The sequence below is a fragment of the Mus musculus genome, chromosome 9 (assembly GCF_000001635.26).
Source record: "Mus musculus strain C57BL/6J chromosome 9, GRCm38.p6 C57BL/6J".
In the NCBI taxonomy this organism is placed as follows: domain Eukaryota; kingdom Metazoa; phylum Chordata; class Mammalia; order Rodentia; family Muridae; genus Mus; species Mus musculus.
Genome location: NC_000075.6, coordinates 26,733,723 through 26,761,595, shown reverse-complemented (window position 1 = coordinate 26,761,595; position 27,873 = coordinate 26,733,723). Strand labels below are relative to the sequence as shown.

Here is a 27,873-nt window from a genome sequence, read left to right as displayed (position 1 = left end):
CCATTGCTCCCTCCCACCTTTCCCAGCAGCTCTACTGTTCCCCCGACAGTAGCTCTGCTGTTCTCCCGACAGCAGCTCACATCTGAGATGCTGCATTGTTATCACGGTCTCCTGTATTTGGTGGGTAAGCCCCATGAAGACCTCTACGTGCTGGGTCCCTGAAGAATGCCTGTTCATAGCAGGCATCTGGTAAATATTTGTTGGACAGTTCAATTAATAAACAAGACTAAAATAAGACAGGGGCTGAAGAGGATTACAACTGTTAAAAACCATATTTGACTTTTAATTTTGAAAACAAATTAAATACAGTTAAATAAAAACAGACCAGATGGCGCAGCAGCTTGGGCCCCACCCTCACACCAGCCTTTGCCCATGGTGCTCCTGAACCCCTGGCTTAACTCTTCTGTGGTGGGGCTTTCCATCGAGGGAGCGGGGTTGCAGCCTGGGTTTGGAGGGAAAGTTGTCATCATGGACCCAGTTCTGATTTGCAACAAACTCATTCCCAACAGAGATGAAGGCCGCAGTCCACCAGGGTTATAATTTTAAATAAATACACATGCAGTGAAGGGAGGACATTACATGAAAACAACTGAAGTAGCATCTGCCAAAACGTGAAAAGTAAAAATCCCCATTTTTGTTTTGTTTTGTTTTGTTTTTTTTCAGTTTCCTAAAAAGAGCACTGAGTTTGGCTAAGAAGGCAGCCTTAGCAGCCCGTTTGACCTTGGCATTCACTGACAGTTTCTATGAATGAGCAGTAGGGTGCCCAGACATAAATTCACCCATCGGATAAATTCCCGGTGCCTCTCATTTGATGCCAAGGAGTAAATTTCCAAAACAATATCCAAAGTATAAATGGCTAGGGGGAGATGTCCTACAGGGGGCTGTGGGGTCTGATCCCATCAGGTGGTGTCCTGAAGACTGTGAGAAGTTAAATTCATTTCAACATAGGCAGCTGATGCTATTCTCTGAAAGTTAGATGTGTGGACTGAGTCTCATCCACCCGAGAGTGGATTCGGAATGACTCCCGGGCCTGTCCTATGAGTTTTAATGGAGCGCGGGGGGAGGGGGAACTGGGGGAAGGTGCGGGGTGGGGGGAGCTGTTAGCAGTTAAAAAATAAACGCCTCTTCAGTGGGCTTGCGCCCTTTCCTTTCCCCCACTTGGGAGGAAAATTGTGCTTCCAACTTGTAGGAGCTGGAGTGAGATTACCACCAGAGGGCCCCATGTAGCCAGGACCAGGGGCCTCTCAGATGCTGAACACCCAGGCAGATGGTTCTTTTGGGCGGCTGGGTAGGTGCAACAGCGTGAGCATACTGTTCTGTCCGGGGTGGAGAAGGGGCAGTGGGCACGAGGCGGGTTGGCTTTGCAAGCTTTCCCATTTTGTGTGAGACAGAGTGATTTCTAAAGCAGTATGTGCTCAGGTCGCCCTTCCTCTCAGTGTGTAGACATTTCCTGCTCTTGACCTTGAGCCCATTCTAATGCAGCCCTCACAGAATCGGCTCAGGAAAGGACTGGGATTGCTGGGTCTCACATTTTTTCAGGAAGAGCTCTGCCTCTTTATTATTGTTATCTGCGCCCCGAGATCTGTGATTCTTAGGGGTTTCAGGAAGAGGGCAATTGTCTCCTCAGTCCAAACCCAGCAAGGGGCATTGCAGCCCAGGGGTACTGGAGAGGCAGTGGGGACACTGGGGTGACTTGGTTCTTAATCCAGGTCGATCTATGACCTGTGCTGGCTCTAAGCCCACCACCTTGCCGATTCTGGCGCAGGAGGCTTGAGGGACATGGGAAAGGGCTTTGTTCTCCTACAGCCTGAGGTACAGGGGGAGCTGTAGGAAGGCCCAGGCTCCCCCAATGCAGGGTAGGGTGCCAGGTGGGATCCAAGACAGCCTTATGTCCTGTAAACATGAACCAGAGGAGAGCCAGAGGTATTTCTGATTTGGGAGCAGCTCTGAGGAAGAGCAGGTGTGAAAGAGGAGTGTTGGGGCATCTTCATGCCCCAGGCTGCTCTCTGGTCTTCAGAATGTCCTGGCTGGGCACATGCTGTATAGTCATGCTAGGCCCAAGAGCAGGGAGCCATGGAGAGCCATGCTGCACTCCACAGTAGGGTTTTCTGACCTCCCTCACCCCAGTATCACTCCAAGGCAGGGTCCCCTGCTCACACAGCCCCATCAATGTAGGAAGCTTCCAAGGAGATGTGCCGAGCACAGGCTTGGCTGGCAACCGGAATCCCCAGCTCTCTGGTCTTTTAAGCCCCTGGCCATGTTGCTGTAGAGGACCACAGGTCTGGGATTCTGTGCTTAAATTCTCTGTCTTTTATCCTGACATCAAGCTGGGCTCTCTTGGAAGCCCTCGGAATACATAAGAGTTGTTCCTCTGGAGTCTGCCTCAGAGTGACTATCAGCCATGGGAGAGGATGGCAGGCCAAGATCAGGGTCTGAGAAGGAGGTTCCTGTGTGGGGAAAGTAGGAACAACAGGGGTGTCAGCTTGGGGCAAGGTGGAGCTGGAGCTGCAAGTAGAACAGAATGCTTGATTCCAAGCCCCTAGTGGACGCCATGGTGCCTCCCGGGTTCCCCTTGGAGACATTTTTGAAAAGCAAGTGGTAGCAGTTCTTCTAGTAACATATAAGGGCAAAAGATGGGATGAAGCTTTGGACCAAGGCATTCTAAGATGCACTGGCCAAGGATTTCAGGATTCAGGATGACACCCTGTAGTCCCAGAAACATAATGTCTGCAGATGTACTAAGGCAAAAATTTAATGTAATTGTCTGCTACGAGCCCCTGGATCTGTGATAGGGTCTAGAGTAGCAAATTCTGGAGCAGTGGATACAAGAGGCAAGAGCACAATAGGCCCCATAAAAATATTTTGCTTGGCCAATCATTTAGCATAAATCTCTTGGGTTAATGTGTCACTTTGGGCACGTTGTTTAGCTTTTCTGACAGCACTGTCACCTCTAAAGTGTAGGCAGATACTCTGACCTAATTGAAAGGGATATAAACAATTAAAAAAAAAGATCTATTGCATAGGATTTGTTACATGGCAGAGATTGATTTCAGTGCTCTCCACCTAAGAAAAAGCCAGGAGCAGAGAAATGTCACTAGGCCAAACAGAAATGTGGCACCTTGGCTTGGGAGTGGGCTCTAGGGTTTGCCTAGTGAGCTCTTTCACCTGCTATTGAAAGCTACAGGGTGGAACAACAATATGAACTAATCAGTACCCCCCTCTCCCCCCGAGCTCGTGTCTCTAGCTGCATATTTATCAGAAGATGGCCTAGTTGGCCATCAGTGGAAAGAGGCCCATTGGTCTTGCAAACTTTATATGCCTCAGTACAGGGGAATGCCAGGACCAAGAAGTGGGAGTGGGTGGGTGGGGGAGTGGGTGGGGGAGTGTGGGGGGGACTTTTGGGATAGCATTGGAAATGTAAATGAAATAAATACCTAATAAAAATATGGACAATAAAAAAAGAAAGCTACAGGGATACTGATCTGGTGTGGTGCATCCTCATCACAACTCTATGTTAGAAGTTATCCACAGAACCCCGTGAGCAAGTCCATACTGCACCTCGTCTCTGTGGGTCACACCCCATGGCCAGCAGGACAATAACAAAGAAAGAGTGACACTAGCAGGACTCAGCTTTATGCATGGAAGCAGCCAGTTGTTGGGGACAGAATCTTTGGCCATGCTTCTGCCCACATGGGTCTTGGGCTCCCACAAGACCCAAAGGAAGAGTCCTTGGAGATGGAGGATGTATCCCAAACTGGTGCCACTTGTCTATTGCACTGGCCACTCTGGCCTTCTCTCCTACCTGCATCTTTAGTTTCAGATCTCCACTGAGGGGTCGGTGAAGCCCTTCTTCCCCTCATTGACCAGCACTGGCTTCTCTGTTCGTGTATGCCAGACCAAGATCTGCATATCCGGAGACACAAAAGAAAGTGGTGCTGATCCTCAGAGCATTCTGTCACCCTCTGGCTCCCTTCCACATGTGGCAAGTATTTCTTCTGCCCCCTTCCTTTCTACTTCTGTTCCATCAAGGTTTTTAAACCGTCCTTCACTCATCCCCTCTTTCTTGCTGTTTGTATATGTGACGCATTCAAAATGTCTTCTGAGACCAAGAAAATCTAAGCTACAGAAAACAGACACATCTCAAGATTTCTCAAGTCTTCATGTGTGTATGTATGTACATGTATGTATGTATGTATGTATGTATGCATGTATGTATGTATGTATGTATGTATGTGTCTATGTACATGCATACATATGCAGGCATGCGTGTGCTGTGTATATGTGCATGTATGCAAGTGTGCACCTTCACTAATGTGTGCATGTGTGTGCTCAGCAGGGGTCATAGACTCTCCTATGGAGAGTCAGAGATCTTTGGAATTCCTCAATGGAAACCTCTCCCCATTTCTCTGCCTATCAGTGCAATCGTCTTACTCACAATAAGATACCATCTTGGGTGAGGACTGGAGACAAGCAAACCCTCTTCTTCCCCCCTGATCTACAGAAGGTCTAAAGGTGTGTGGGGTGCTTGCAGTACCAACTGTCAGTCCTGAAGAGGGTCTTACCTTGGTACAGTTTGCTGCCTTGGGCTCCAGGTCATTGAGGGTGACAAGTTCTCGAAGGAGACTGCTTTCCTGGTAGCCTCCCTTCACACCACGTAGCTTAAAGTAGGCTTGACTTCGCTGCAAGATGAGCCGGAGGTTGACAGCAAATCCAGCCATGTCTATTGCAAAGGGCCGGTGGGGGTCGAAGACTGTCTTCCAGCCAACCACTTTCCCTGCCCCATTCACCCGTGGGGCCTCATACCGAAGGCCACCAACAAAGGCCACAGGCCACACGGACACCCTTCTTGTGCTGCGCATCTACAAGGTGAGAACCTGAGTCAGGATATTTGAATCTAGGATGAAAACACTACCTGTTCCCACAGGAGGTGGGTCACTTAATAAGTATGTGGGTCCCCACCAGCCTGACCTCCAGACCTGCTACTGATTTCTACAGGAACCCCTAGAGGATTCTGACCCAGGCTGCATGCAAGACATCTCTCAGCCAAGCTGTTACTAACCTTTTCAATATGGCCCAATAGTCTTTCCTCCCTTGTATACGATCTCTCAGTAATGTCATTTTAGAATTTGAAATGAACTTCCCTGAAAACTAAGTGGAGATGTCAAACTCACCACCTAAGAGGATTCTGGTGGCCAAGTTAAATGACCCCATAAGAAGGTCTCTTTCAGAGAACAGGTTACCTCTAAGGCCTGGACTAGGGTGTGGGAGCTATAAGCCTCAAGTCATCCTTTGAATGGACTGGGTTCCTTTAACCTATACTAAGGTTTTCCCATTTCTTTCTCTGGTTCTCTGCCCAGCTTAGGGCTCCCTGTATTTGTCAATGCATGCCATATTGTCCCCTCATGGTTAGTATCCTTTGCTCTTATCTTGCTATGGTCCCCACATCCTTCAGTCCCCTGGAGCCCCACTTGCTTCTCTCCCTCCTCTGGTTCCTAGCGCACCTCTTCAAAGAGCTCCAGACTGTACGTGTTGTCATCATCCGCGAAGTACACTACGCCTGGCTGAGTAGAGTTCCGTGGGAAGGTCTCCCGCAGCCAGCGCAGTGCCAGGTTGCGCTGCATGGTGCCACGTGGGATGCGAGGGTCTCGGGCATCACCTCGCAGCTTATAGTTGCGTGGTGTCTCTACGTGCAGGTGTGTGTAGTTGAGGCCAGTGTCGCGCAGCAAGCGCGCGGTGAGGGGCGTCCTGCGTGGAGCATCCTCCACCACTAGCCAGTGAAGGTTGGGCACATGCAGTAGTGTGTTGGCCATTCGCGTCAGCTCTGCCTTCTGCACCGGTCTACTGTAGGTGGGCGTCACCACATGGATGGTGGGCAGCGTGTCGGACCAGGGTGGCGGCCTCGTGTACACGTACTCTGTGCGCACCACTTCCACGATGTCACGGTCGGACATGCAGTACTCCCTAGGGTCCGCACCAGGTGGTGCCTCATGGCGGGGGTCACTTCCCTCATCTGCAGAGGTGGGAGAAGGCGGTGCGGGGAGGGAGGGGGACGAGGGCGCTGGCCTGGCTCTGATATAGGGCTTTCAAAGTCACCCCCCTTCCAAGACAGTCCCTGTTCTCTGCCCCTCTGAAGAACCAACATCAGGGCCTGCCTTCTCACTTCCATCTTTAGACCTGAGGTTCCAACCTATAGAACTGGAACTCTCATGAGAATTTTCTTAGTTTAGATTCCTGGGATGACCCAGAGATGACCCTTTCATTACACTTCACATGGGTGTGGCTATTTGAATGCAACTGGTCACCTTCCAGTCATCTATCTCCAGTTCCTCAATGCATTAGGTTCTAAATAAAAAAATGCCGTGACTCTCACCTCATATGGCAAAACTGACCACATAGCAGAGATGAACAGCTAGGTTCAATGGTATGGATTCCACAAGCCAGAAAGTGGTGAGGGTGGGTGGCTACAGCAGTTTGGATCTCAAAGGGAATGTAAGGTTTCAAACAAACCCTCTAGTCAAGTGAGGCCCCTCTCTCCTGGCTTATGTAGCAGCTCTTTGGATTTGGGTACACACCATAGCATTTAACCACTGCATTTGGTTCCAGTGGACTTTACTCTAGCTGACAATACAGTTTTGGATCGAATGCCATTTGAGTTTAGATGTTCTTCCTTGTTGGAGACACTTGCTTAGTTTTTCCATTAGTGTGATGTCTATCTCCCAATTCATCCTTTCTAGACACGTGCCTTTGTCTCTCTGGACCTACGGACAGCTCTCTTGTCCTGGTGTCCACTAATTGCTTCACATCTACACCCCAAGGATACCAGGAGGGACAATGATACTGCTGAAGCCTGTCCCTCTGGACACATGGACACAGACATGGGAGCAGCCATTACTTTCTTAATTTTTAAAAAGTGACCTGTTCCAAATTGGGCAGCTCTGAAGACTTCTTACATCTGGAAGATCTTCCTGGGTGGGGAACTTGGCAGGCCTGCTAGAAGGAACAATCAAGGCTGTTGGTGCTCCTGACTTCAAGTCCTGGCTCTCCAAGTGATGCCTTTGGATTTGAAGGACTCATGAGTCAAATACAGTGTAGCATTCACTGCTCACACCTATCTCAGTAGGAGTGTTCATGGCTAGAGGGCAGACTTGGAAACTTAGGCTCGGATCCTGTTGATGCTGTGACAAACTGTGAGGTTTAGAATAAGTTTCTTAGTTTCTGGTGCCTTGATTTCAGTGGCAACAGAATGGAGCTAATAATATTAACTAATGCTAATAACATATGTTCGATGGCGTTATTGTATAGCTAACAACACATATCAGGGCTTGGATCACTACTAGGCATAGTCACTATCAACTCCCGTATAGGACACTAGCTGACCTGCTTCCTTGTGGCTCTATGTATTTATGGTGAGGATGGTAGGAGCAAGCCACAAGAAAGGGCTTGAACATGGACACTGAGAGGATGCTGAGCCATGACCCCCCTGTTCTTTCCTACCATTTTTCCTCACCATTAACAACAGGTCATTTTGCAAAGTGTAGAGTCCAATGCAAATGAGCCCAAGTAATCCACTTTTGTCTCCTAGGGAGTGCTTACAAGTTAATATCACAAGGGATGTGGTGTCTGATACCCAGGCTGCAGACCAAATGCTGAGTGAGTGTGGGAGGGGTCAGGGAGACTGGCAGAGATGTAGCTCATCAACAGGGAGTCTTAATTGAACTGGGAGGTTAAATTGAAAAGAAACAATGTTGAAGAAAAGGGATAATGCCCAGGATATTCTAACCAGGATATAAGAATTCATTTATCTAGTAGATGATAATATTTTGAGGGTAGAGATTTAGGGCCATTTTTTTACAGCTTTCTGCTATCCAGATCATTCTATACAGGCAGAAGCCCATGTCCTGGAGAAGTTCTCCAAGTGTCAGGGCTTGACTGAAATCTGCACTCCATCCTTCACTCTGGCTTCAGGGATTTTGCAATTGTGACTCCTCAAAGGCTCTTGGTGTGATGTCTCTGACCCTCAGTCTGCCAAGAGGACAACAGACATTATGTCACTTTATATATGGTAGTTTTAACTCCTCTGGAATGATGTATTTGTAGGATAACTGCAATTCTAAACTGACAGGGCCCCAAAAGAGGCACTGGGCTGTAAGCAGGCGATGACATCATGCTGAGGACCAGAGTGCCTGGCAAGGGCAGTGGGTTGCAGCAGGGAGACTGGGGAACTGCAGGGATGTTGGACTGACTGTATTCTACAGTGGATGGCAGAGTATCGGTTGTGACCTGCACACTGTTGTAGCCAAATCAGTTGAGGTCTCTGACTATAGGGGCTCCCCACATCTTACCACAGAGCATCTATCTGTTATGGGAAGGGCTTGGGCACCTTCTGTTTTCCTCTTCCCAGGAAAGATGGTACACATTGCAGTGGGAGAACCTGCTGCCTGTCTTAGTGTCCCAACTAGGTGGAGCAGAAGATGGCTTTAGTAAGACTGAATGAGAGGTAGCTAGATGTGGGAGGCAAGGCAGGTCTAAGGGTGGAGATCTGGGTGTGAGTAAAAAAAGATGTCTCAAGACTCATAAGTAGAATGACATTATTCTAATCTCAGCTTTTCTATTTGCTCTTGGGAAGACTCTACCTTGCTTCAGGCCTTTACCCAGTTAGTCTTCTAACCAGGAAACTTGAAAGGGTTTGCAGCACCATACAAGCTGGGCTGTAGCTCTACAGGTACTTATAACTTAGCTACCATGCAGTAAGCCTTGGGTTGTCTCTCCACAATTCAAAATTAAAATGAAACCTAAAACACTCTCTCAAACCTCAATATAGGCCAGGACTTGCACCTTCCCTGCCACCTCTCTGCATGGCACTAAGCAACTGGGTGTGCATGTTTGTGTGCACACTAATCTGCTTTGTTTTAACGTTTAAAATTTGACACTGCTTTGACAATTCAGAGCCTTCTGGACTTCAGAAAGGACCGCCCTTCGGAGCGGCACCTCTTTTATAGAGATAGTAAACAACTGACCAGTTCCTGCATCTCCATCAGACCACCCACAGCCAGTCTTCCTCTGGCCTAAAGTCACCCAAGACCCAAATACAGGACAGGCAAATCCATGCTAATATCCAAAAGCACACAGAAATCATCCACTTTTGAAGCCAGTGCATGCTGGCCATCTCAGCACTGAAGAGGCGGAGGCATGAGGATTGCCGTAAGTTTGGAGCTAGTCTGGGCTACAGAGTGAGTACTAGGCCAATGAGACCAATATAGTAATATAGCTGTCTTAAGAAAGGAACATTGGAGCAAAGCAAAACATCTGCTTCTGAGCCAGTGTAGCAGCTTCTGTGGCCTTTGTCTATCTGAAATGACCACATTATAGGCTTTGTCCTAGCTTGCTCCACTCCCTCTGCCTCCTCAACAAAAGTCCCAGTGTCCCCCCACGTTGTCTCATATATCCTGGCATACCCACTCCCCCTGGAAACTGAGATTCATACTTGATTATAATAAATCCCAGGTACTTAAAACAATGTGTGGGGAGATGGGGGGACAGAAAGAAGAGGAGGAGGGGGAAGAGGAGGAGGCTTTCAGTGGAGTCTTAGAGGGCCCCAAATTCCCCCAAGGCAAGATCTGGGTCCAGGTGTATAAAGCGTGATAGGAAGGTAGCTTTTATTACCAAAGCCAGGACAGGGTGGGGGGTGGGGTGGGGTGGGCTCACCCTTGTGCACAGCAAGCAGAGGTGCGAGGCTGCTCTGGTGCCAGACGGTGATGAGCAGTGTCCAGGGAAGCACGATGAGGACAATCGCAAGGATGTCCCGTCTCTTCGGCATCTCCAAGGCTGGCTGCACCCACAGCTCCTCATTACCTGAGCGGTGGCAAGGTCAGGGGAGGGTGGCCACGGAGCGCCGGCAGCACAAGGAAGAAAAGAACAGGCATGGGCCGGCCGGCCAGGCACAGGGAGGCAGAAGCCGAACACTGGCCAGTAACTCTCACCAGTGCTCACACCCACCCATTGCGGAAGCAAGTTGGCAGAGTCCAGCCTGATGGGAGTCTGCGAAGGGGCAGTAGTCCAGGGCAAGGTCAGGAGCCTTCAGAAGTTGATACCTGTAAGAGAGAGCAGTGGTGGATGAGCCAGAGATGTGGACATGGATTGCAGAGGGGGTCCTACTCCAGACCCACAGCATCCAGAGTTTCTCAACGGATCATCCATCTCCCCAGAGCCTTTTCTGTACAGCTGCCTGGGTGAATGAGCCTGTGTCCTTCCCTTGAGAAGCAGACACATACAAGAGCAGTAGGATGCAGTGCTTAAAGACACGGATTTCAGAGACATTTGCCATCGTTCAATCCTATCAGACCTGAGCTGAAGCTGTGGCTTTTGGCCAGTTCCATCAACTCTGTACTAGTTTTTAAACTATTGATCAGTCACTGGCTTTCCAAAGCTGTTCTCACAATCAAATGAGTTAATTCTCAGAAAGCACCCAGGGTGGTCCCTGATAGAAATGTACCAGAAACTCTGGCTGCTATGCTGTACATATTAGCATAGGTAATTTTTTCATAGCTTTGGGCCAGTGTAAGACTTAGCAGACCTTCTTCAAGGATAAACAGAGATGGATAGGATTGGACACCACAAGGGAAGAAGACCCCAAGGGCCTCCTCTGTTTATGTCTTCAGAGAATTCTTTTAGGGCATCTTCTCATAGGATGTGCCTCGGGTCAGAGGTGAGCATCAGCAGGAGGAGGGGCTGTTCTCTGAGGAACTGTCAGGTAGTAGGGAGACATTTCTCAAAAAAAATGGTAGCTGTGAGAGCCTGAGGCCAAGGCCCTTGCTATAGAACAACCCGATGGGTTTCACTCCTGGTTCTGGAGAGGATCTGCTAGTAGATGCTTCTTTGGGACCTTGTGTTCCCTTGTGACAGGAGAGTAAGTGTGACCAGCTCATAGCTCCCTTGGGGATGGTCACATCCTTTCCTCCTCTCCCTCCTGCCCCTCCTGAGCAGGTGCTGCTGGGTCCATAACTGGTAGGAGCACTTGGCACTCTGGCTGGCCCTCAACATGTTCATCAAGCTAGAGCCCATCATTACACGGTAGGCAGTCACTCCAGAGGCCATATTGTCTGCCCTACTCAGCCCACATGTGCTCTTGGTCTTTGCCAATGACGAAAGTTATGGCCAACCAAAACATTTTGTGGCCCAGTTTTGGAAATAGTGTACATTTTCTTTTTTTTTTTTTTTGGCCAACATCCCATGGCCAGCCATTCTCATGAAAGACTCATGGCTCCTAGAATCAGTGGCAGCTGCCCGCACATCATTCCTTAGGGAATGAAACCAGAGGGGCAAATGTGCAGTGTCCTCTGCAGGTCCCCCATAGATCTAGTCTCTCCCCTTTGAAACATAAGGTGGGATTTGTCTTGGGGCAGTGTTGGGAGGAGAGGCCTGCAAGAGATGATTGTGTCATTGACAGGGATTAACGCCTTTCTCGCTCCTTCAAGAGCAAGTTGTTCTAAAGCAGGGCCACCTCTTAAGCCCCTCTCTTCCATGGCTGTCCACTCTTCATGCTGCTGTCCTCTATGAACTGAAGCAGCACACAGTCTGCACCAGACCACACGTTTGCACTTCATCTTCCAGAACCACAGAGCAAAAAGCCTCCTGTTCTTTATAAGCAACCCAGTCATGGATGCTCTCTTATAGACACAGACAACAACAGACCAAGAGAGGGAGGTCAGACCTGGCTGGGGCTTCAGAAATGTCTGCTGCTAAAACGAGCCTGGTTCTGAGTCCAGGTTAGGAAAGCAGAAGAAAGAAGGTGGGCATGGCATGGCCTTGGGCTGTGTGGGGTGCTTTCCTGCTTCTATGGCTCTCTTCCTGGGCAGCTGCTTAGACCTGTGGCTTATTCAGCCTCCTTTACATCTGCCTGTACCACTGCTCATGATAACTGGCTGTCCTAGAGCATTCATGGTGTCCAAGGACCAAGATGGCTGACACAGTTAACACATGTACTCCATGCTGTAGTCACAGCTACCCCCAGAGGCAGGCACTGGTGTGTTTCTATTTGTAGTTGGATTCACTGAAGCAATATGGGTAAGCAATTTGCCCCTGGTCAGAGATGGGAAATGACAGAGCCTGAATGACATGGAGGCCACGTGACTCTAAGCTATTGCCTGGATAAGTACTGGCTTAAGCGCCACATTCCTCCACCATAGCTACCTTAACTGTCAATCCCAGTATTTGCTGGATGTTGAAACAGGAAGAAGGAACAATGCTATGGGCCTAATGTAGGGGCCTGATCCATGTAGGGGTGTCTAATTCCATCACATTCTTTTCTGGTAAAAAAAAAATAGTCTATGAAAGAAAAGGGAGGGGAGGCAGAGAGACAAGCTCTAAAAATAAGCTTAGCAATAAACCCAGTTGTGCATTAATTACTCTGGAAGCCATTACAGCTTGAAAACCCCATAACTTTAATGGAGGCTATTATAAGCATAGTGGCAAAATCGTGGAGCTAATTACCAGGCAGTTATTAAGTAGAGCAGAGAGCACCCCCAGACTTGGAGAACACCATCTGGCCAGCAGGGGATGGGTTCACCGGCAATGGTTCCTGGCTGTGGGCAGGAGACCAGTGGTGCAGGCTGTTGCTACATTGGCCTCTCATACCAAACGTGGTTTGTCCCCTGCAGACTGTGGCTTCAGCCTGAGTTCGGAAGAATGTGGGGATTGCCTGTGGCATCTGCATGGATCTCACAGTGGTTTCTGGGGCCTTGGATGGGGCTGACAGAAGAAGCAACAGAAATCTTGGAGAAGCTTGGAGGCAAGGTGGAGAGAATAGATTGCCTGAAAAAATAAGCAGCACTTGAAAGGGGCTTTATGGTGAGAAAGGACCTGTCAGTGTGGACAGGTGGTGGCTGAGGGTCTTCTGTGTTCATGATTTCTAATGGTGTGCACACACCTGCTCATGACTGACCCCAGTGACTGATGGCTTCTCTTACCAACACGTGCCGACACGAGGAGCATCCACTCCCCTGGTATTATCTAAGCATTTCACAAACAGGAACGAAGTCTATATTCTGGGTACAATAGATAAAGCTCAGTGAGGAGTGGCCACTGGATGAGAAGCGAGAGCCAGGACAGTGGCAGGACAGACCCTAGAGGTTACTGTGCTCTCACTCTTCACTCCCCTCATCTCTGCTTTTAGCTTTAAAACATGAACGTTGACGGGAATAGTTCTAATACATTTTCAGCGCTGCTGTTTTAACAACCTGAAGCTATGATGACTGGGGTCTATGAGGATGAAGACACGTCCTACACGAGGCAAGAGAGGTCTGGGTGTGTGTGAGATCAGACTCAGTTTCAGAGGGCCACCATTACAGCTCCCCATGGAACCGGGTCACACTGAAAACCATAAAAACTTGGAGACAGGTATAGTTGAGGAAAGCTAGTCACAGGATTTTTTTTTCTGCAGGCTTCAAAGAGCTGTGGCCTACAGATGAAAACTGGGGGTGTCTGGGGCTCAAATCACTCTATCATCCAAGGCTGGAGGACAAGTTAGGTTGGAGAGACTAGTAGCTGCTTGCCCAAGAGGATCAGAGTAGTGTGTAATGGCGCTCAATGCTGGCCAGATTTACAGAGGCAGAAAGGCTTTCTTCTAAGCCCATGGGTATTTAAACAATACCCCTGGCACCTGAAGATGGACTTATTGATCTCCACTTGAAAAATATTAATTGTGCATTAAGGATTTATGCCCAGTAATTCTGTATGTAGTTAGCTTCTCAATTAGAGGACCAATGAAGATGTGTCTTCCATACTGTGCAGTGGTGTTATCAGTGAGATAATTCTTGGCTTGTATGTGTGAATTCCTAGGCTCAATCCCCAGCATCATAAAACAAACAAACAAACAAACAAACAAACCACCCCATAAAACACTTTTCATCCACATTCAGAATTTCATCCACATTCAGAAGAATGTGCAACACACTGGCGAGCCTGGGAGCTGACAGAAGCTACTAAACCTCTTTCTATAGGATCATAGTCAGCTTCTCAGGAGGTACTGGAACTGGGGACTCTGGTGACAGGGGAAATTCTTGGCCCTTAGAGGAAGGGGGATGGAAACAGAAGGGCGAGGTAAATTGTGAAGAGTATAAAGGTGGTGAGGTGTTGTTGGCCCTAACCCCAGCATCTCTCGTCCTTACAAAGGACCTCTCCATAGAAACAGAGGCACAGACTTTGTTCCAGAGATCTACAGGAGCCCCTAATGGGATCAAGGGATTAGTATTGATTCTGCAGGCACTGCTCAGGAAAAGCCCAATGCCAGAGGTAATCAGCTTGCAGCCCAGTCAATCCATACTTCATTAACCCAGCCCCAGCCCTTCAGCCACAGCAATGCTGCCTTCGGCCCTCACAGTTTCTCCTGGGGTGCAGGGCATAGAAATTGACTGCTCCTGGTATGCCAATCCCTTAAATACATAGAGGACACGTAGAGCCTTCTGTTCTTCACTCATATGGGGAGGAGGGTGGAGGGGTCTTCTAAGAGTTCCACTCTGAATCCTACCTTGATACATGGCAGTTTTGTAAAGCTCAACCTTTTGATGGTTACAACTGCTCTGCATGGTAGGTTGGAGACCTTGTCCCCACCTTTCATAGGAGGACGTGAGAGCTTAGAGAAGCTCCCTGGTATGCTCAGAATCTCAGTGTTAAAATATAGATGAGGCTGTGGACCTTGGTTTCTGTTCCTTTCAATATCCACTACACCTCCTTTATAGTCATTCCTCTGGGTCTTGCTTTCTGGCCCTCCTGGTCCATCTTTGGCCCACTCACTGGAGATTTCTGCATCAGTAAGATGCTATATGGCTTCTAAGGCAACAGGGATTCTTCATCCTACCTGTATGCTGCCTGGAGAGAGCAAGGACCAGAGCAGAAAATGGCTATGACATCCTTCTTTGTGCCCTGGTCCCTGATGCTGGGCACTTGTGGTACTTATGTGGGTCTGATCTCCAGTCATTGTGTCTCCTTCCAGCTGGGAAACCAAGCCAAGGACTCAGGGAGAAGGGGCATTGTGTCATCCCAGATTTGGTGTAAAGAATCATTTTCTTTTCTGTCAAAACCCACATGGTTTGTCAATTTTCTAAAAAGGTAATTCCTTTGATTTTTTTTTTCTTCTGGAAACAGCCTTGAGTTATATTTAGATTATGATTATGTTAAAAATGAAAATAGGGTTTTATCTTGGCATGGTTCTCTGTGAGGCCAAGGCCTCTCTAGTCCATGGCAGACATTAAAACAGCATAAATAATGATACCTACCGGCTGGGTTTCCTGAAGCTACCTGGGTCATGCTAGCGGTCTATAGACCAAACTACAAAACTACCCACTTTCCACAGAGCTTCTGCACAGGAGGACCTGGATCAAACACCCATATTTTGTTCTGTGGAGCCATCACACGTCTTTGGATATGAATAGGCAGAATATCAGTCAATAACTCACCGCCTGGGGCTTGAGGATGGGCAGAGGCAAGCAGGCCACAGAAACTGGAGCACTGCTGGAGAACTGAGCACCAGTTAAGAGCCTCCATGCAGCAGAGGTGTGATGGATGACTGGTTATGCTGAGGGGACAGTGGTTAGGTGGGAGAAGGTGTATAGTGTCCAGTTACAGGTCAGTAGCTAGACAGCATAGGGCCATTCAGTCCTTGCCTCCATGATGTGGGAGGAAGTCTCTATCTGCAAAGAACTCTACATTCTAATATGAGGGAGAGGTTCAGCTTCTCCTACCTCTTTTGCTCTTCTTTCTGCTATCTCTTCTTCCTTGTATGGACTTCTTCTGAAAGACATGCCAACTTTAGGGAGGGAATGTCACCGTCCACAAGGGAATCAAATTCATTAGCTATTGCTGTCTAACAAATTCCTAATTACTAAGGAAGTTAAATTAGCATGTATCTGCTATCTTCAGTGTCTGAGTCAGGACTCTAGGCTTGGGTCTCCTATCTCACCAAGGATTGGCTGGGCTGTATTTCTATCTGTGAGTTTGACTGTGGAAGAATCTACTCCCATGATTACTCATGTTGGCAAAGCTCATCGGCTCACAGGTGTGTACCTCTGATAGCCTGTCTGGGCCATAGTTCCTTGTCATATGGCCCCTCCCCCTTCTGTCTGACCTTCTATTGTACCAAGTCAGCAAGGAAAGAGTCCAGAGCTAATTGAAGTCCTACATGATGCACTGTAGTGGTGGCAGTAACAGATCAATATTTTCTGGCACCTCCGTGACAATGAGAAGATACTGAGATATGAACACATGGAGTTACAGATCACATGGGCCATCTTAGTGGTCCCCTGCCTACCACAAGCCACCAGGTCATTCTCTCCTCCTTTGAGCTCCTCAGCTCTTGCCCAACCATCACAGATCCCAATGACCAGCCAAGCCGTGTGTTCTACCATTGTCTACTGCCTCTCTGCCCACTTTTGCTTTCTTCTGCCTGGAAAGAGGGATCCATGGAGGATGGTGCAATGGTGCTTGAGCTTGGGCCCTGGGCATCTTGTGAACCTCTCTTCTCTTTTGAGATCTTTATCTTCTCATGGTAATAAGATGGTGCTTCTCCAGGTAGGTTATTAGGTAGTTAAAAGTTTGCATAAACAATCTGGCATGTATTAATAAACAGATACTTCTGTAACCTTTATCTGCCCAGCCTGTGAAGGGCCTGGCATGGTATTCCTAGCTTGCTTCCCTTTGATTCCTTCTAGTGGAACCCCAGGTGCTCCCCTAGGGCTCCTGTAAGAGAAGAGATGGAGGACGAGAGGTGCTGAGATAGTCAGAGACAAGTTTCTTTCAAGGACTAACCTTGGCTTTACCACATGACATGAAGCCATGGAAAAAGTCAGTGTCAAGGCTGGCCCAGGGAAAGAGGCTTACAAATGCTGTGGGAGCCAGCTCCACAGGGCATCTTCTACTCCATGACCCTTCAGCTATAAATCTGCCTCCCTCTGTGGCCTCCACCCTCCTGCATCTCTTTATCAGGCTTTCTGTCATCAAACTCTGGGGGGCACCCATGTTCAGTAGCTATCACTGGAGGTGGAAGTCTGGTTTCAAATCAGCCATGATATTCCTACCTACTGCCCTCATGATGCTGAAAGGGGTAGAAAGCATTCATCTGATGAAAGTGTCTCAGTTCCCTGCCCTTCATCTTCCTAGGTGTGATACTTCCAATTTAAATCAGGAAAGATTGGTATTAAATTTTCCATTCTGAAAACACAATAAAGCTGATGGCAAACCACAGAGCACTTCCTGAATGATTTCAGAATGCAAGTGAAATTTTGACACACATATGTACTTATACATGTGTGCACAGGTCTAGTGTGCCACCTGATGATAAAGCATGAGTTTACAGCTCAGTTTTGGTGATTGCTTCTAAGGGCTCTTGGAGAATCTTGTGCTTGGGTCCCTGTTGGAATGAAGGTATCTCATGTGCCCTTAGCTTCCAACACTCAGGCCTGGAATTATTATAAAAGGGCTGACGTCAACATGCCAGTTTGCTCTCTCTGCAGTGCTGGAGTAGGAGGCAGCCCTCTAAAGATCTCACGAGGGTGGCTTCCAAGTTCTCTTATGCTGTTTATCTTATCTAATCATTAAACCCTTACAACCTCAAAGTGTTTCTTTTTTAATATATGAAGAAGCTGAGGCATGGGGGATAGGGGTTGTATTTCCTCAAATGTCCCAGCTAACAGGTAGTGTGACTCTACCACTTCTCTTTTGGCTAAGGTCTGCTGTGAGCTTCCTGTTGGGATAGTCTTCTGCCTGAGAGTGGCAAGTCCTCCCTCTCAGCCCTGCGACAGCTCTTCTCTTCTGGGTATGGCAGCTGCACACTCAAATGGCAAGAAACTGAGATACCCTTACTCTGTGACCTTTTGCTAAAATAAAATAAAATAAAATAAAATAAATCAAATCCCAAGTAGGACCAGTTTGTAGGTGTGATGAAGTGATGGTAAGCCACTGGAGTCAAAGGCTCAGCCACAGGTAGAAAGTGGAAGAGATCTGGGGATCACTAGTGACCCAGGAGCAGTGGCTGCTCAATGTCTGTACAGGTGCTGAGTGTGGGAATGAGTGAAGAGCACAGACAGGTGCTTTTCTTTCTTCCTCTTCCCTGAGTGGATCACCAGCCTTGGCCCAGGCTTCATGATCAACCTTTAGGAGCCAGCAAATACAAATGCTGCCCTTCTCTCCTTCATTATGAACCCTGGGAGCTAGTGAGTCTGACTTCCTGCAATCAGGAACATTCTCATATCTTCTCCTTACCCACCTCACCTTATTCCCTGGAGACAGTCACAGGGCCAGCAGTGTATTTCACTCAATGCCACAAAGAGACCACACAGGGTTTTGTCCTACCTTTAGATTCTACACAGTATACCAAGTTCTCTTTATTTATTTCCCCAGTCTGGTTTTGGAGACTCTCTATACCCAGCCTACTGCTCTGCTTAGTACCCCGTGAGAAGCCTGTGGGCTGCTCAGGACATCTGTGGGTATGGCTCCACAGTTACTGAACACCCACTGGGCCAACACTACCAATGGATGCTTACTGTGCGAAGGAGGGACTCAGCCTATTTTGCTACCAGGCAGGCAGCAGGGACTACTAGAACCACAGCTGCTTCAAGACAGCAGCAGCAGCAGAAGCCATGTGGGCAGCTGGCCAGGAGGCCACATCTCTCTCTGTGCCAGGCTGCCATGCACCAACAGTTGGCAGAGAATAGTCCTAAACTGAAAGGCACTGCAATGCCCCTAGAGTCTTTGGCTTCAAGGCTGGGAGAGATACCGCATTTGCCCTCTGGTAACCTCAAGACAGAGGACAGCCCATGGTTAGGCTGCCTGAATGAAGTAAGGAGTGAGGGTGCCCATATACAGGGCAGAGCCTGGAATGGACACCTACTCAATCCTTACTAGACCTGGGTACTGGGACCAGACAGGCTACGGACCACAGACTGGATCTAATCCTGGAGCCAAGGGTCTGCACCTTGAGTATGTTGATATAGCATGCAGAGCCTTTCAGGTTGTTGTAGGGCTTTTTATCCTAGGAGGATGGGTCAGCTGACACCAGCTTGCTCCCCCACCACTGACTTTCTCACTGATGCTGTTCAAGGCTATTCTTGGCTTCATATTCCCTTGGTGCTGAGGTCCGTGCTATGTCTAGAGAAAGGTACTGGCAAAGCAAGATGCTCCTGAGCCTGTGCCTTCCCTAGCCTCACCAAGCCCAACCATCTATGATTGTACAGTCATCAAGTGTGGGGTTTTGTCAATGGCCATGCACTTGCTGGATCTGATGTTTGTCCTCCAGGTCAAACCTGTGCATTCCCATCTGGGACTCAGGCCTCAACACATAGGAGGAACAGCACCAATATCTGTGCAGCTCAGGCTCCATAACTGCATCCCTCCCAGGGCTATTTGTAGTCAGTTGAGGGAATCCATTGGAAGCATCTGGTTCACAATTAGCACTGAAATTACTTAGATCATGAAGAATATAATAGTAGTGGCAGCAAGCACTATCACCTTGTTCTAAAAACAAAATTCCAGGCGTGGGAGGGGGCATGAGAGGACAACAAACAGCATTATCAAAATATATTCCATGTGTTCGTGAAAATCGTAATGAAACATGTTATTACATAAAATTAATATGTGCTAATAAAGACTTTAAAAATTCCATTGGAAGTCACCACGTGGAAGATGAAGAGAAGGGGAATGCTTCAGTTGTTTCCTAGGGGTTGGTACCAGCTGCTTGCTGGGCAGTTTTTCTAGCATATTCTTTTCTTTCTTACAGCTAGGCAGTGCAGAGACTTCAGATCCTGGGTTTGTAGGTGCTTGGCACGCTGTAGCATTATAAACGGGGGTGACACAGGGAAGGTAGGCTTCCCACGCGTGGGAGGGTTGTGTTGCCTGGAACCTGGCACTCTTGCTGGGTTCACCCTGCTTTTGTTCACAGAATGCTCCTTGACAATGACCCGAAGCCCTGCTCTGTGCACTCTCCCTATGGTACTGCCTTTTCAGGCTGAGCAGCAGAGGCTTGGGACTAAAGGCTAGAGGAGACGAGAGTCGGACACTGAGGCTGCCCTGCTGCTCTGACGCCTGCTAAAGACTATTTCTTCCTTCCCTCCTTCCTGCATGGGCTAGCCCCACAACTCCATGGATCCTCCAAGATGCCCACTTAAAGAAGAACTATGGATTTCTGTAGGTTCTATGCCTAAAGCTGTTAGTGTACTGAAGTATGTCAATGGGGATATATGACTATATGGCCTCCTGAAGGCAGTGATTTCCCTGTCCTTTAATCTCAGGTTGTAAGTTCTTGGAAACTTCATTCTTGCTACCTACCAACTCTAAGCTCCCCCTTCTAGTATGCTTACTCTGTCCCCAAGGTTCATGCTGTGGCATCAGCTACTCCTCCTGACAGGGTAAGAAACAGTTAATATGATGTGCTGATGGTAGTTGGTTGAGCATACTTGTAAATGTGTTATTAGCCAGAGTGGCCAGCTTGTGTGTGCCACTCCTCGTAAACACAGCAAGTATGTATGTGATCGATGGAGGGTGCCTTAAATCTAAGTCCTACATGTAGAGATTATGCTGACACTATCTGTGTGTGCTCTGGACTATATATTACATAGCAAGCTGCAGGGTGGCTATGTATCACTGATCATCTCTCTGCAAAGAAGCCTAAATAGTGTAAAGCAGATTTACCTGCTATGCACCCAGAAGGCTCTCTAGGGTCTCATGGACTCTAGGCCCAGACAAGGATGCTAAAAGGGAAGATAGATTTCACCTTCAGGGCTCCAGGGAGTGGTAATGCCACAGGACATTGGCATCCCTCTGTGGCCAGGATGTTCATGAGGAAGACTTCTTTTTGTCCTAATACTTGCTAAGCTGTTCAGCTCCCAGAACTGGGAAGGCCATGTTCATCTGGGGGAATGGGCACCTGAGGATCCTTAGCAAACACGAGATGGCTGGAGGGAACACACAGAAGCCCAAACAGACATCAGATAAAATGGGGGCTCTCCTGCCTACTTTGTGTTCCCATGGCATTTGAAATAAAACTTCACACTGAGTACTAATATGTCTGCTGTGTCTTCCCAGGATCAGGAAGGGCAACTGGGCCAAGCACTATTGATCTAGCACTTTGTTCTCCATGGTTTGGCAAAAAAGAACCAGTCCACTGACTGGGTGTTGAAATGGAATGTTGTGTGTGCACATGTTACAACCTTACTTACAAAGAGGGAGGGGAGATTCTGACATGTGCCACCATGTGGATGAATCTTGAGGACAAACGAGTCACAAAAGGGCAAACAATGTAAGATATACTCAGATGATGTGTACCTAGAGAAAGGTGGAAGCACAAAGTCAGGCTGGGGTGGTGATGCTCAACAGATGTAGAGCTTCCAATTTGTAAGGTGGACATGAGTTCTATAAAACAGTGACTATATTTGACCACTGAACTGTATGCTTAAAATGGGAAAGACGGTAAGTTTTATGTCACATATTTTTGACACAATAAATTAAAAAGCCTTGTCGTACAGATGGTCCATTTAGACCTAGCTAATAAGGACTGCCTCATGGGCCCAGGGCTCTCAAGGAGCAGGTCGTCCAGCAAGCTTTCCCTGAAGCTGGGTTAAGCTTGGTGTCCTATGTGGTCATAGTACCTTTCTGGTTTGTCTCTTGGGAATGTCACCGTGAAGAAATCAGTTCAGGGCACAACGATGGGTGTACCCCTTAGCATAGTGGGTATTCATAGGCGGCAGCCTGCAGCCTGGCAGCGGAGGAGGCTAGAGCAGCGGCTGCTTGCTCTGAGACACAGAGGGAGATTTATAAGGGGGAGAAGAAGTTAATATCGACAAGTGATGAGTTAGGAGAGCAATACGTCAGCTTAAGTTCAGAAACTCTGACGGAGAAAGAAAATCACATGCCTGGTGGCTGTTCATCACCCTAAGCAGGCTGCAGAGCCAGGGTCCCTGGCCTGTGGCTAAGCAGAGCGCATGCCAGCTGCTAAGTCCCTCCACCTCTGAAAACAGTGTTCTTTACTGCGAGGTCTTCAGGCAAAGGGTGGCGGGGAGAGAGCAAGAGAGCTGAGGGGGCAGGTAAGAAGGGTATAAGGAGGGGTGCTGAGGGGAAGAACTGTCTACTAGGATGGCCACAGAAGTGTATCTGAGACCCAGCATCTTCTTGATATATGGATGACGCCATCCACCATGCTTCCCTGGGGACCAGCTAGGAACAGCTCCTGGAAGCAGCTTTGCTCTGACTGGGTGCCAGGGCAGTGATGACTGGGGTTGGTGAGGATGATCCCCAATCTCTGAGGCACAAGCATAGGACTCCCCAATCAGAAGGCTGCAGATCCAGGCGATGATCCTGGCGAAGCCCCAGAACCAGGTCCTAAGCCACTGAGGATCCCAACCCCTCACCAACCTCTGTAGGTCTGTCTGTTCACCAAAGACAGGCCGTCAGGGTGTTAGGGAAGTTAGAGTACTGTGGGAAGAGACACTTCGATTTGAGAGGCCTCACACAAGGATGGAGCCACTGTAGCATCCATCCCTTCATAGCAGTGTAGGAAGCAGTCTGGAATCACAGAGCCCAAGTCTGGAGAAGCCTGGTGGCCCGGGTAGCCTTGGCATCCACACACCCGCTCCTTACATGCTTCCGGTCTGCTTTCTGCACCCACTACACCCCACCTTTGGGACACCAGTTCCTGAATGCACTGCAGATGGGCTATGTGGTATGACTTTGCTGAGTCAGCCAGTGTTCTTTGGTTCATGGCTTCCAGACTTCAGATGAGGAAACAGGCACTTCACAGGCTTTGTCATCCAACTGAGTTACTTAACACAGTTGGGACGTAAACTTAGGGTCATGCTTGCTTTCACTCCCTCGGTTGCTGGGTAGGTGATGGCTGGTTCCTGTTTGGCAGGAGCCTTCCTGGCTTCTGGCCTCCATAGTGTTCAGGGACACAGTCTCCTGGGTTTGTTACCCTTAAGACTAGGGATGGAATAAGTCTAGGAAGAGCTCCCTCAAATCCCTTTATCCCACTCAGCTAGATGACACTGTGGCTGACTTTGTGGCTGGACTTAGGTGCTGCTTTTGTGTGTGTGTGTGTGTGAGAGAGAGAGAGGGGGGGGAGAGAGAGAAATTGAGAAAGAGAAAGAGAGAATGAATTTCCATTTTCCCCACCTTCAGACAGCAAGCAGCCCTTTTTATCTGGCAGCAGTCTTTTAAAGTAAGGACACACTCCCATTTGTATTTTATCTCCAAGGCTGTATTCTATCTCAGGTCAGGAAACAGAGGCCCTGGAGGGGTTAGCATTGCAGGCAAGGGCAAACGCTGATGGCAGACAGCATGGCTCAGAGTGGGCTGCTCAGCAAGTACTTCTGTGAATTGCTAAATAAATGAAGAATACAAATTGCTTTCTATTTTCAAATAAAAAACAAAAAAGGCACCCGCTACTGTGTGCTCTGAGTGATTAGCATGATGAACTACAATGACTCATCCCCTCTTCACCATCTTAATATTACTCCCATTTTAGAGATGAGGAATCAGAGGCATAGTGGGGCAAGCAGTACCCTAAGGACATACAACCAATATGAGGCAAAGGCAGAATATGAGTCTAGCCTCTGTGGCTCCTGTGACCACAGTATGCCAAACCCTCTGTGCATAGGTGTGCTTACAACAACTGTTTAAGAGCTTTCTGGGCTGCAGGCAGCATTCTGAATGTATTGTTCAAGTTGGAGCCACCTGGCCACAGGTGGCTCTTGAGTCCTTTAACTATGGCTGGGGTGGTAAGGGGCTGCTTACTGGGCAAAGGGAAGCAGTCTAGCTCACACTCAACATTGGTTATCACAAGATCTGATCCACAGTCAAATAGCTAGTGGCAATCCTAAGCCTAGAGAGTTGAATCTGACCCCAGTGGCCAGATCCTTCCGATGGCCTAGAAACAAGGAAGGCAAGCAGGATAGAGATGACAGAGCCTCACCCTTACAATCCAGGCCACACTGTGAAAATGGGGAGCTGGTCTCTGGTACTAAGTTACTGCTGACCACCAAGACATTTGTTCTGGCCTTTATTGCTTTCTGTCTCCTTTTCTTCACATGAGCACACGACTGGACTACACAGTTTATACATGCAGGGAGAACAATCTTGCCCATAGCCCTGCACATGGAGTAGAAGACCTCTGATCCCTTGGGCATGATAAGTCCTCCAACCCATCCAGCTCTCGAGCTAGACTTTGATTCACCACCTTAGGGATATTGGTGATGGCAAAGCTGTAATCCCTGCCAGGAATTTGGCGCAGAGCCTGACTCCTGTACTGCTGTCAGCTGGCATGTGCGCAGGGAGCACAGACTCATTTTAATATTGGCCGGAGCTAAACCTCATTAGAAAAGTAAATTTGCTGTAGCTGCAGGGGAAAAATGCAAGCAATCCACACAACCTTCCCAAAGCTAAATAGAAAGCACAGGGTTTAGACTGTTTAATGCAATATGTCCACATCACCAGGTGCGGGGCCTGGGACACAGTAGGTACTTAGAGTCTCTGCAAGTGGACTGAATTCTGGGAGACTTCTGACCATAGTCACCTTTCAACATAGGTAGTAAAGTGGTCATAGATTTAATGATTATAAATCTCAAAAAATTTAGGTAACCATTTGCTGATATTATGGAATGATTAAAATAAAAAATCACTAGATATGAAAATATAATTATTGCTGTTTTTCAATGGAGCGATGTTTTGGGTAACTTGGTTCTGGATCAGGAAAGGTAGGGTCCAATTCAAAGTTGGAGGTTAGATTAACATAGGTTAAGAGGAGGAAGACCCAGATACTGGGAGAATAGGGGAGGGAAGGAGAATGTATAAAAGATATAAATGAAATTAACATTCATAGCCCTTATCCTTAACAGTCTAAAAGGATGTTACTTCCCCAATTTATAGACTGTAAGAAAAGCATGTGTTAAGAGGACTCATTTTCGTCAAAATCCATTTAGCTGGGGACAGATGTACTGACATGAAGGACCCCAGCAAGCCCTTATAGAGGTCTTTCACCTCTGGATCATGACTATGTCTCCTAGCTGGTCCTTGGGGGATTTCTAAAGATCTGCTCATCTGGAGCCCTGACAAGAAGGATGATACACACGACAGAGGCTTCTCTCCTTCTTCCCTAGGTGTCAGGCTTGCCCATACTCTGCCTCCTTCTCTGCCACACTACATGCCAGGTAAGAATGGCAAAGGCCAGAAGGAGAACAACCCTTCACACTGGGTGATGCCACAGCAGGTGGCTCTCAATAGTTCTGGAGCAGTTTGCATTTGATTACATGACCTATCCATGTTGTGAGCCACCCTTACTCCATCAGAGTCTTTCTCAGTAGACAGTCCACCAGCTCCAGTGAGGGGCCTCCCCCAGGAGAGGATGATTGGTAAAGTTATGGTGTGCATATTTGTTGAAGAAGACTTGCACCTTGTCTAAGGCTTCACTCTGTCTCCATCTCATTGCCTCTCCTAGTCTCTGATTTCTCCTTTCGCTGAAGCCAGGCCTCTCCTACAGACAGAGAAGCACTCAGGAATCCTTATTCTTCTCTTCTAGCTACATGCTGCCACTGGACTCCCTGGCCTAGAGCCTGGCTCTTTAGTCAGCTCACCCTCTTCCATATTTCATCCTTATAAAAATCTCATCATTCTGGGCTCCATATCATGAAGGCACAATAGACTCGGTCCTCCCTAAACATTGTGGGGAAAATTCAAATCTAATAAAAAGCTTGAGCAGAAGTGGGCGTCTTCCTCTGGGCAGCTTGTTCTTTGCTACAGGCTCCCATCCTGTAATTGGGTCCCCTTTAGTGATTTTCCTGCCCAGGGTTCAGGTGGAGCATTCAGTAGCACCTCACCCAGAAAGCACATGCACAGATCCAACCACGCCCACAGGCACAGGGTGATCCCTAAGCCCTTGGAGAGCAGCTGTACAAATGGGAGCAGCAAGACAATGGTCTCAGTGCCAAGTGCGGGTATGCATGCATTCATTTCCCTGGTCCCATCACCCTCGGAAGCGTTTTTTTCTCTTTTTGAAAGGGGCAGAGAGGAGACAGAATGCGAGCCCAGGACCTTGGCAGATCCTGCAAGTGAACTGAGCAGAGTGGGAGGCTTTGCAAAGGTTTCATGGCAAGGATCTTTGTCTTGCATGAACACAGAAAGGACTTGATGTTTGGTTCAATAGTGCTCACCAACTGAGCAGGTTCTAAAAGGAAATGCCTCCTCTCTGTAGTGACTCTTGACAGAAAAGGGAGATGCTAAGGACAGAAGACTAGAACAACAACAGCCCTACACAGCTAAATACCCACCTCAATACCAGTCACTTGTGAAGCCCCGTGCTTGCCATTTACACACACACACACACACACACACACACACACACACACACACACACACCACATGCACATTATTTCTGTGTCAGGCATATGGATAGCTGTCTCGTTCACTTGCAACTGTATGCCAGATAGTCCAAGATCGAGATTCTGCTGGGCACTCCAGCTAAACTGGTCTCCGTAAAGAAGTACCACTCAAGCATGGGGGAATCCACTGTCAACAAAAAGCCCTGCTCAAGGTCCTGTGCCTTTAGAAATCTGGGGGGTCATCTCAGCTCCACCTTCTATAAGCTGTCCAGTGAGTGCACTAGGACTAGATCCGGCTAAGAAAGTGGTAGCTCATGAAAACCAAGTTCCTGTAGGTGGGTGGGGTGAGTTGGGAGTGGGTGGGCTCTTGACCTGAGCTGCTTAAGAGGAGTCTGACACTCCGGTTCCCTGGGGTGCGGGATCTGATACTTTTTCCTCTTACTTCACATCTCAGTTTCCTTTTCTGAACTTGTATGATCAAGTGCACAGAGGAAGGTAATGACCTGGCCCTGCCTCCTTCCGCTTTACTGCACTGAAGGTCTCTAAGATTCACTGTCACTTTCCACATCTCTTGGCTCCCAGCACCCACAGGAAAGATGAGCGTCACTTGGTTCCCCTGAAAAGAATTAATTTGTAAATGTCCAGGAAAGACAGAGAGATTGGGGTCCCTGCCGGTGAGTAGGGGTGCAGCTAGAGCTGACCCCTTCTCCTATAATCCTATGGGCCACTAAGAACCACCTGCTGAGGTGGCAAGGGACAGAAGAGCTAAGAGAAAGACCAGTTGTTAGAAGACTCAGAGAACCAGTTCTTGCCTTCATCCTAATGGAGCGGGGCAGGCAGCATCCGAGCTTTATTTCCTATCCTCTCAGGTGCAGGCCCTGCCAGCCGGCCCTATTTCCCGATGGATGTTCCTATTTTGTGCAACACACACACACACACACACACACACACACACACACACACACACCGCGCGCGCACGCGGGCGGACATGGCGTGGGTACTGATGGGGACGCATAAAGGGGCTCTGTGCACCGCGGAGGTGGGGGCTCAGGGCGCCGGACACTGACCTGCGGCAGCGAGTCCATATCGTCCCTGGCGCAGTCCATAGCGGGTGGCAGTCCTATACCCTGGCCCCAGCGACCCAAGGCTGCTGCCCTGCGATGCGCGCGCTTCTCTCTCGAGGCGTTCTCCGGTTCCGTGCCCTCGGGGGCCACTTCATAGCCGCGGGCCCACTCGTCCGCAGCCCCGGCCGGCCCGCTATCACGGCCCCGCTGCTTCTGGGCTCAGCCAGGCAGCGGCCAGAACCCTGGAGCGCGCAGGAGGGCGCGGGTGGCGAGGCGCGGGGCGGCGATCGGAGCCCCAAGAGGCGACGCGCGGGCCGGCCGGGCCGGGATGGCTGGGCGCGCGGCCGGAGCCCAGCCGAGCGGGCCAGCGCGTGGTGCCCTCGGCGCTGGCGGCGGCGGATGCGCGGTGCGGCCGCGGCTGTGACAGCGCCTCCCGCCCCGCCCCCACGCACCCCGCC

The 27,873-nt window shown here is 48.8% G+C and overlaps 1 protein-coding gene across 4 annotated transcripts; it reads right to left on the bottom strand.

The window, feature by feature from the left end:
• Positions 1 to 245: 245 nt before the first annotated feature.
• On the bottom strand, positions 246 to 27,873 carry B3gat1 (beta-1,3-glucuronyltransferase 1 (glucuronosyltransferase P)). 4 transcript variants are annotated; one of them, NM_001310766.1, is made up of 7 exons: positions 27,419 to 27,788; positions 9,997 to 10,091; positions 9,706 to 9,852; positions 5,502 to 6,010; positions 4,563 to 4,859; positions 3,803 to 3,903; positions 246 to 2,447 (listed from the first exon to the last, which is right to left on the bottom strand). In NM_001310766.1, exons 2-6 carry the CDS (start codon positions 9,998 to 10,000, stop codon positions 3,817 to 3,819), a joined length of 1,044 nt encoding a protein of 347 aa, NP_001297695.1. In that variant the 5' UTR covers positions 10,001 to 10,091; positions 27,419 to 27,788; the 3' UTR covers positions 246 to 2,447; positions 3,803 to 3,816. The 4 variants fall into 4 exon arrangements, with proteins under 4 accessions (NP_001297695.1, XP_006510737.1, XP_030100573.1 ...); XM_006510674.2 differs by having other exon boundaries at positions 254 to 2,447; positions 9,981 to 10,091; positions 27,419 to 27,873; XM_030244713.1 differs by having other exon boundaries at positions 254 to 2,447; positions 5,502 to 9,507; positions 27,419 to 27,508.